Raw genomic sequence first — 10,472 nt, 5'->3', positions numbered from 1 at the left:
GTTTTCGCTCTGAAAATATGGAGGCATTACCTCTATGGCACGAAGTGCAAACTTTTCACTGATCATAAGAGTCTCCAATATCTCTTTAATCAGAAAGAATTGAATATGAGACAACGACGCTGGCTAGAATTACTTAAAGACTACGACTGCGAGATACTTTACCACCCCGGTAAAGCTAATGTTGTTGCTGATGCTCTCAGTCGGAAAGTCAATCTTGAAAGGAGGAGGCCAAGAGCGTTGAGAATTGAAGTTGTCTCGACCATTGTGGAAAGTATAAAGAAAGCTCAAGAGGAAGCTTCTGAGAAAAATGACCGAAAGGAGGAACGTTTGGGTAAAACGTTGGTGTTTGGTACTAACGGTCATGGACTGAAGGTATTCCAAGATCGTATTTGGGTACCTAAGTCAGGAGGAATTAGGGATCTTCTGATGGAAGAAGCTCACAAAACCATGTACTCGATTCATCCTGGTAGCACTAAAATGTATAGGGACCTGAAACCCTACTACTGGTGGCCGACGATGAAGCTTGATGTTGCAAAGTATGTGGCCGAGTGTGTGACCTGTGCGAGAGTCAAGACACAACATCAGAAACCTTACGGGAGTTTAGAACCATTGCCTGTGCCTATGGGTAAGTGGGAAGACATTGCTATGGATTTTGTCACTAAACTGCCCAGAACAAAGAATGGTCACGACATGATTTGGGTGGTCGTTGATCGATTCACTAAGAGTGCACATTTCATAGCGGCCAGGGAGAAATGGTCTATGGAAAAGCTTGCGAATTCTTACGTGAAGGAAATTGTGAGGCTTCACGGTGTTCCGTTAACGATTGTATCGGATCGTGATAGCCGTTTCACCTCAAGGTTTTGGAAAAGTCTACAAGAGGAAATGGGTACCAAGTTATGTTTAAGCACAGCTTACCATCTGCAGACTGACGGTCAGAGTGAAAGAACAATACAAACACTTGAAGATATGCTGAGGGCATGTACCTTGGAATTCCTAGGTAATTGGGATGAACATTTACCGTTGGTAGAATTTTCCTATAATAATAGTTTTCACTCGAGCATTAAGATGGCACCTTATCAAGCTTTGTATGGACAGAAGTGTCGTACGCCGTCTTGTTGGCTTGAGGCTGGGGAAAAGCAGTTTATGGGACAGGAGATGGTTCATCAAACTGCTGAAAAGTTGAAAATAATTAGGGAAAGAATGTTAGCAGCTCAAGATCGTCAAAAGAGCTATGCTGACAAGAAGCGAAGACCGATGACTTTTGAGGTTGGAGATTCGGTTTTGCTTAAAGTCTCGTTGTGGAAGGGACTTATAAGATTTGGTAAAAGGGGAAAGTTGAGTCCAAGGTTTATTGGACCGTTTAAAGTCCTTCAGAGGATTGGGAACCAAGCTTACAAGCTCGAATTACCCGAAGAACTGAATGGAATTCACAACACCTTTCATGTGTGTTATTTGAGGAAGTTCACGGGAGAAGTTCCCGATATAATTCCAATTTCTGAATTGAGAATTGATGAGAACAAAAGGTTAATTGAAGAACCAGAGGCAATTGTTGACCGAAAGACTAAGAAGTTGCGACGCAAAATGGTTGGGTTAGTGCTTGTCCGATGGAAACACACGAATGGGCCGAATCTCACCTGGGAGACGGAGAGTGGCATGTTGAGTCGCTATCCGCATTTGTTTGTTGATGTGTGATTCCGGGGACGGAATCATTCTAAGGTGGAGAGAATTGTAACGCCTGTGTTTCCGGGCTTGCCATTTTTAGCAATGTAACAGTCTAGGTTAACCTTTGTAACCCGTTTTGAAATAATAAGATTGTATTATTTGAGTATTATGTGTTTTGTGCTTAATTGCTTAATTATGTGGTTTGATTAATTAAGAATAAAAATAAGAGTCAAAATTTAAGTGTAAAATAAACTTAATATCTTTGGTTAATGTTGTAGTAATTGAAACGAGGTTTCCGAATATATATAGAACGCCCAAATCTGACTTCGTATGAGGAAGTTATGATTTATCGAAGTTCCGGCTTAGCGGTATGCAGCCTGAAATACTCGATTTGAGATCGAGCGGTTTTTAGCCGAAGCAATCTAAATGAGAATCGAAGATCTCATTGTTGGTATCGAAGCGATAAAAAGTTAGGCGAGAACGGACGTCAAACGAAGAAGTTATGAATTTATAACGAAAGTTTCTGTCCCGGCCTATTAAAAATAATTAATAAAAATAAATTCAAAATTAGCCGACGGAGTCTAAACGAAAGTCGTAGAGCGTGGTCTCACCTTTCCGTGGATATAAAGAACGTCGAAAACGGAGTTCGTATGAAGAAGTTATGAATTTCCGAAGTTTATTAATCATTTTGTATTTAAATTTAAATCAAAATTCGGAGGTATTATCCGAAGACGAGTCACCGGTGTGATCCGGAGTACGCCCCGCGTACGAGGGTACGCTACCGCGTACTCAGCATAGTGTCGACACTTCGGATGACGCATGCAGTGACGATTTCGGAAGCAGTACGCGCTGCGTACTGCAGTACGCCCCGCGTACTCCGAGGCTCCAGCCTCTATAAAAGGGATCCGAAGGCAGCCGAGAGTTTTGTTCATTTCTTCTCTTCTCTCTCCCGTTTTGCATCGTTTTGCGTGCCAGAAATACCCCGAAGCCCCGGTATCATACTCTAGCCCCGAGGCAAGTCCCGAGATCCCGAAGATCCCGAGAAGTGCGGTTCCCGAGTCGAAGCTCTGCCCGCGAGAAGTTCGATTTTCGAGGAGATCTTCCAGATCTGCTGAGGATTACTACTTCTATAAGCCGTAGTGCTGTCGGATCATCTTCTGATCAAGTGAATGTGTAGTTATTTTCTTTCTAATACAATAATACGAAGTATTTTATATAAAATACGTGTTATGTGGATATATTTGGTTGTGTTATGTGTGAACGTGTATTCACTCTCTTCTATCTTATAGATCTGATTATTTCTCTATGAGATATGTGTTATGTGTGTGTGTGTGCCTCATCTGTTATGTGATATATGTGTTGATTAAAGCATGCTATACAGGTTTTTAAACTATGTATACAAATGTATATTTTTATCTACTAATGTGTTGGGTAGAACATGGGTAGACAGTTGGTGTGTAATAAACAGATGAGAGGCCTCGTTGTTGTTTGATTGAGTCATCTAGCGGAGTTTAGATGACGACCACATACTTTTCTAGATAGTCTTGTGGAAACATTAGCAGGTTCGCCACCTGTAGGTGTTAATGAACTTGGGTGTTCATTTGTTGTACTCCATCCCCCTCATGGTTGCCTTATTTGACTTATATTGCTGAGGTACCCCCGAAGCATGTGTTGTCGCCCCGATGAAATATTCTTAGACTAGGTCCCTTATGTTAGTTGTTTTAGGGACATTAAAGTGAGAATAACAGGAATGGGTAATTGGGTTATTGTTGGTTGGTGAAAATTAAATATGATATTTATTGTGGGTTGAAAACCCTATATGCTCACCAGGCTCCCAAGCCTGACCCACTCAGTTTTAAATTGTATTACAGGAAGCGGCGGAAGCGCATGAGATGGATGAACCATCAAGTTGTTTTGTTTACAAGTCTGCATATGTTTATATTTGTCATATGACTTGTAATGTATTCGTTTATGCTTATTGGTCTGTATCGGAACATGACACCCCGAGTTTTGATTATAATGAAAATACATTTCTTTTATGAAATGCTTCGCTAAACATTGTTTTATCATGTTTTGTTTTTGGGAACAAATTCCGCAACTCTTTCAAATCAAAAGGATTTACTCTGAAAATATTTAAAAGCATAAATGAAAATCGGTCTTTTCTGGCCGAGATTTTGGGGATGTCACAGATTATTAAGGTTTTGATCAAATATGGAATCCCATGCAACAAAGATCTTCATAGTATCTAATTTTTTTCTTCTAGAAACCTTTTAAACAGAATTAGTATCAAATATGACATACAAAGCAATTATATATGTTTGGAGTAAATGAGCGTATTCGGATAAGGTGATTTGGGATGATATTGTTAATTACATACTAAAGAGGAAATGTAAGCAATATTTATCATTACGTAGAAAATATCGAACCCAAAGAGGAGAAACGGATATAAGAACTCAAAGGGGAGGAGATGTTCGAAGGTTCACTATTTTCATTTCAAGCTCAGTATCTAATTTGAGATTGTGAAAAAATAAACCAAATATGCTTAACTTATGGATCTAGAAACTGTTCTCATTTACAATGAGTGGTTGGTACAAATAATATTCCAAATCTTGGCTTTATTTGGCTAATTTTTGGTCATCATGTTTGTTGATGCTTTTTTTTGCAAACAAAAATGGCCTCTTTCCAATGCAACCCATCAGTGAATATTGGTGTTTGTTAAAGTAGGCCAATAATATTTAGATGAAGCATAATTTTTCTGTTTTTTTATGGGTTTGGATGCACAAATACATTGGAGGTCACCAAAAGTGAAGTATGTGAAAGATTGTGGAGTCACCAGAGCTTCTAGCGGGGGAATTGATAAGAGGGGTGGTCAGAGACTTGGAGGTGTAGGGTAACATTGGTGGTTACAATATTTTAAAAATTAAATATTAAATGATAAATAATAAAAAGATTATTAAATTATTAAATAAGGGTAAAATAGTCACATAATCTTTACCAAGGACGAAATACACAATAAAATAAACTATAAAGAACCATCTAAGTTAAAATAAATGATAAATAACTCATAAGACCAAATATACAGATTACCTTAAACCACGAGGACTATTTATGTTATTTACTCTTATTATTATTAATATGTGTCTAGTTATGTGTAATAGTAATAATAACGTAACGTCCCAAAAACACCAATAAAATTTTCATTTTAAAACCATAAATCCATACAACCATTTGTTCCAAAACCAATCAAAGTAAAAGGTATCTTCAAAACATCAGAGTAAAACAACAATAATCATTGGAAAAGTCACCAGGGGATGTTGTGCATTCTAGTCGGGCCCTTCCCTTTGGAACTGGAAGTACCTAAAAATGTATAAAGCACAAACCTGTAAGCACAAAGTTTAGCAAGTTCCCCAAAATACCACATATCATACATATATTATCATGAGCTACCCCAATAGTCTTACTTATAAGTGTCATGGGCTACCCTCATGGTCTTTCGTTACACTGCACGAGTCACCCCCATGGTCTTATATACAAGTGTCATGGGCTACCCCATGGTCTTATATATAAGTATCATGGGCTACCCCATGGTCTTTCATAAATATGCAACGGACTACCCCTGGGGTCTTTCATGCAAGTATCACAAAGAAAACTAGCATCCTACATAGTATAGTGACAAGACTCACCTTGCTGAAAAAATAAACAGCTAACAGTTCTCACACCCAACGAACGGGTGCTAAACACCTCCTACTAAAACCACACTGGGTAAACCTATAGTGTACCTTCTAAAACTAGAATTTTGACCAAGATTCAACCCAAGCCAAAAGTCAATAGTCAAGGTCAAAGTTAACAATCAAGATCACCAACATGTGACCCTCACATTGTATGCAGCCCATGGTTACATCGTGAGAATGCACTCAGCACGATCCCAAACTCGGTCACGATCCAACTTGGCCAACTTGGTCTCGGTCAATTCAATCAGCAGTCACCATGACATGGACCCTCCTTGGCCACCTTGTGTACACGTCTAGAAAAAACAATCAAGGAGTGCTTCGTCGCCACGTCGTGGCACTCTCCATGTCATGTCGTGACTTCCGGCTGGGAAACATCTTAATGGATTGAGTCCTTAACCCATTAATCCTTCAACTCCAACTTTTCAAAAAGCTTCTAAGGACTCTAAAGGCTCATAAAAATGTTAACTTTATGGACATGCATGACCCATGCATGTCCTTTACTCAAGCTAGGTCAAAAGGCAAGAATATGGCCTAAAACTTATGCAAAGCTCCCAAATCCCAACCACATTCTAGATCCAAAAGATATAAGGCTCAAGGGATCTTGATGAGCCATAAAGTTGCAAACTTTATCTCATTCCAACATACAAACTCTTTTTATAGACTAAAACATACAAGGAAAACTAGATATACAAGGAATGAATCATAAAGGTAGGAGCTTTAAGTCATAAGTGGTCCAAAGAATGATTCCAAGGGTAGATTAGAGTGGCTTGCTTGATCTTTGCTCCAAAACTTCCTTCTTCTCTTTCAAAGTGTACCAAGAGCACTAAAAAGAGCTAAAACTCTCAAAGAGAGGCTACGGTTTCGTCATAGAAGGTTGGAGGCTGAAAATGAAACCCTAAATCTATGGTAGGGATTTAAATATGAAGGAAAGCATAAAAGATCATGGGCTTAGGTTGCAGCCATACTCACATCGTGACATGCTTTCTTATCTTTGACACGACACGTCGTGACCTCTCTATGTTCACGTCGTGACACATGGTTTTTCCAAAAACCATGCATTTGACTTATTAATGCCCAACATTGATCCATCCCGGAAGACGCGTGTTACAAATAATAATAATAATAATAATAATAATAATAATAATAATAATAATAATAATAAATATATAATATATAAATAAGATGATATTAGTAATAATTTAAATAATGTTAATAATACGATGATAATAACAACAATAACAAAAATAAGAAAAATAATCATATAATACTAAAATAATATCATTTTCTGAATATTGTTCCAAATATTATCGAAAATACAAATAATAATAATAATAATAATAATAATAATAATGTGTTAATAATAATAAAATGCACATAGTATTAACGCTAAAGACATGGCACCAATCTCGTTGTGTGAGGATGTTTCTTCTTTTTTCCCCTTGGAAATACATAGGAAGCTTCAGGCTACACGGCTACATGGTATGGGGTCGTTTTCCCTTGTTTTTGTGCCTACAATGGCGTGGTAACGCCAAGAACACGCCCCATGGTAGTGTTATGGTGTTCGACGTTGACACTGTAACGGATTGCAACGTGTATTTGGGCGATGAATTTGAATGTTTTTGGGCGACTTTGACCGATTAACGGTAATTTTAAATAAAAAATGTTCATTTTTGTTTACCTATAAATACATACAATTTATATCAAATTCATTCCCATAATTTTTTCTTACTCTACATTTTATAAAATTTCAGTTTAGAAAAAAATAGATTTCTTCGACCCATTTAACGATGATGGTGATGATAATGATATCTTCGTTTCTATGATGTATTAGTATTACATAAACATCCTACTACAATCAGATCCAACTCATTTACTAATAAGATATGAAATGTTAAACAAAAATCACGAAGAAAGACACCGACGTCTAGTTCATGATTATTTTGTGGATAATTGTGTTTGTCAGGTAAGCGATTTCAAAGGAAGGTTTCATTTGTGAAAAAATGTGTTTGTACAGATAGTCAACGTCTTGGAAAACAGATATTGTTTCGTTTAGTTTTTGTAATATACAAATATAGCTTTTAGAAAAAAAAAAAATACATTTTTACTTGTTAAATATATTTTGTAATGTTTTTTTTAGAATTTTAGATTTTTTTTTTTGAAATGTTATTTGTTATATGTTGTAATGTTTGTTTTTAGAATTTTAAATGTTATGTTTAATTAAAAAATTAGGTTTTATTTAAATAACATGTTTTATTAAATTAATATTATTTTTATAAATATTAAAAAATAGATAAATAAATGATGACATGGAAATTAGTGGATGTTATAATATTTTGCCCATTTCCTCAATTAGCACGTGAGGTGATATAACATGTCTTAACATGTTACCTACACCTAATAACCTCATAAAATAGGAAAATTGTTGATTAAAAAGACACCCTATTTTACCATTTAGACAACCCTAATTAATGTTTGAAATATTTTTATTGGTTGAAATTGCATTATTTTCCGAAAAAGCTGATTACAAGTAGTTGATTATAGGTTGACTTTTTATAAAAATAATTATAGGGCGTCTAATGGGTGGTGTCTTATTAGCAGCAACCAACAGAAAAATTAAGGATAGAATAGCAAAAACCTATATTCAACGTCAGAGTAAATAGATGAAAACGCAAACCCGTGTTTCGAATCTTGTGAGGCAGTGGCGGATTTAGGTGTGGGACCCACTAAAAATATTATATGCAACTCCTAGTGTAAGGTGAACTACAAAAAAAAAAAAAAATTGCTTCCGCCACTTTGTGAGGTGAATGTTGTTTTTTTTCTTTGGAGTATTTAATAATTCAACACTGAAATAGTGAAATATGTAGAACTTCCCTGGAATTTTTGTAGGATTATAAATTTAAAAAAATGTGCAGAATTGGAATTTACAAACCCATGTTCAAATCTTGTGTGTTGCATTTTTTATTTTTTTTTGGAGTATTTATTTCTTTTAGAAATCTGTAGGAACTTCCGAAGGAATATAACTTTCATAGGAAAACAAGCTATCTCTCTAGTAGTGTTTTGTCTACTCAAACTATGAAGTGTAAAATGTTTCTATATATTGCAAGAATAATGATGAGTAAAATTATAATACAAGCACAATATCTTAGAAATATATCAAGTACAATAGGTACAGAAGAATATTCCCAAATTTTCTCTGACTATTTATGTGTTTTATATATGTAACAACAATGTCATGTACCCATTTGAGACTTTAACAGCTAAATACTTTAATTACAAGTTAAATTTCAGCATTATTTATAACTATCGGACCCTTTTTTCTACGGTATGTTTGCTTTGAGAAAAAATTCATTAGCTGAAAGGAGTGTCCCATTACTAATAGAGACATCAACCCGATCCATACCAACACAATACCATTTACCACATTCCTAAATGTCCGTGCCTCGGGTTTTGGTGTCAATACCGATATGGAAACCCAATAAGTGATTGACATAGACGAAGTAGCGATCCACATAATAACCATCAGAATCCACAAGAAAACACGATGCTTCAAAAAAGGCAATCCACTGATAAGCAACAAGATAATGCTAAGAGTCGAAACAAATCCCACCGTATTGCAAACCAGAAAGACATGGTATAAATTCGGATGATTGTATACCATGACAGCATATCCAGCCCTTCGGTTTGGATCTGTCGTTGACCCATCTTGCCAAACACCACTGGGAGGATTAGTACCTGCTTGAAACGCCATTGTTGCTATCAATGACGCCACCACCATCAAAGTGTTTCGCTTTTTGTCCAACCAGTCGTCGTCATTGTTAGAGTCTTTAATTTTCAAGTGAGAACGCAAACTGGGTTTCTTATTATACTTTGAGTTGTCTAATTCCATTTTGATTCTGAATTTTTGAGGCACTTCTCCTAGAAAACCTTCCGTTTTCAACTCAAAAGCTCCTGCTCGCATCAGAGACTGTATTATTTGTTTATCTTTCACATCTCTTGGACCTTGAGCCAGTATATCCATGGGTGTGTCTCCATTAGTGTTTGTTGCATTCACTTCTATTGTTGTATCGAGTAGCAACAAGTTTATAGTCTAACAAATGTTCAAGATAGGAGGAATCAGTCATAGTGAACACAAAAATCTTGTAAACACAAATCATTATATAGCTTATATTAAAATTTTCACAATTAATATGCATGCATACCTCAATTTGTTTATCAGCCACAGCTAGGTGTAGAATGTTATTGCCATCAGCATCCTTAGAGTTTACAAACTCATGATCACCCCTCTCTGCTAAAAACTTCAAAATCTCCAGTTGGTTACGCTTAACACACAAGTGCAAGATGGTCTCCTGCTGCACCATGGCTCTAGCTGCATGGGGATGGGCCTGCACAAGCTCTTTCACGACGTCGTATCTTCCTTTAATGGCTGCAAGATGGAGAGGGTTTCTCCCATCACGATCACGTGCAAGGCATGTCTCAGGGCTAGCTGATACCAGAGCTTTAACTACTTCCACATGGCCTTTCGCTGATGCTATGTGAAGAGGCAAGCGTCTCTGTGAATCAGGCTCCATAGCAAGATGAGGCTTCCGGAGTACGATCTCCTTAACAAATTCTATATGTCCAAGCATCGAGGCAACGTGTAGAGGCATGTCGTCATTATTGTTTAGTGTAACTCGATCAAGAATGAGTGGATCTTCTTGAAGTAATATAAGCAAGGCCGTTGAGTTTCCGTCTAACGATGCTTCATAAAGAAGCTTCTCCATCTTCTCCGTTATTCGCAAATACAGAAAACAGAAAAAATCTCCGGGAAGAAGTTTGCGATATATAAGATTATTATGATAATTTATACCATATTAATTATATATAGTTTGGAAGTTTCCTGTCTACTTGAAGACTTTTCTCAAGTCAATTTAATCCAACTTATTATCTTGTGTGAACAAATCAAATAAATTAGGTTAGTGCAGCATGCCTACTATGAATATTACTAGTCATGAGGAATGCTTGACAAGTGACAATTGACTGCACTTTTATATATTTTGATGATAATCTAGAAATTGGACTGCTTCTTCATACTAAGAATAT

General features: G+C 36.5%; 1 protein-coding gene across 1 annotated transcript; it reads right to left on the bottom strand.

Moving 5' to 3' along the window:
• Positions 1-8,572: 8,572 nt before the first annotated feature.
• Positions 8,573-10,204, bottom strand: LOC145053405 (uncharacterized). The gene is made up of 2 exons (XM_079001443.1): positions 9,593-10,204; positions 8,573-9,480 (listed from the first exon to the last, which is right to left on the bottom strand). Exons 1-2 carry the CDS (start codon positions 10,151-10,153, stop codon positions 8,671-8,673), a joined length of 1,371 nt encoding a protein of 456 aa, XP_078857569.1. The 5' UTR covers positions 10,154-10,204; the 3' UTR covers positions 8,573-8,670.
• Between the last annotated feature and the right edge of the window lie 268 nt (positions 10,205-10,472).

The sequence above is a fragment of the Lactuca serriola genome, chromosome 5 (assembly GCF_051521515.1).
Source record: "Lactuca serriola cultivar US96UC23 chromosome 5, Lser_US96UC23_V15, whole genome shotgun sequence".
Taxonomy (NCBI): domain Eukaryota; kingdom Viridiplantae; phylum Streptophyta; class Magnoliopsida; order Asterales; family Asteraceae; genus Lactuca; species Lactuca serriola.
The sequence above is the reverse complement of the archived record's forward strand: the minus strand, read 5'-3'. Positions and strand labels throughout refer to the sequence as shown.

Excerpts from the sequence above, each read along its gene's own strand:
- LOC145053405 (XM_079001443.1), bottom strand. The coding sequence starts at position 10,153 with ATGGAGAAGCTTCTTTATGAAGCATCGTTAGACGGAAACTCAACGGCC. Across the intron at positions 9,481-9,592 it reads TGGCTGATAAACAAATTGAG|ACTATAAACTTGTTGCTACT; the intron begins GTATGCATGCAT and ends AACATTTGTTAG.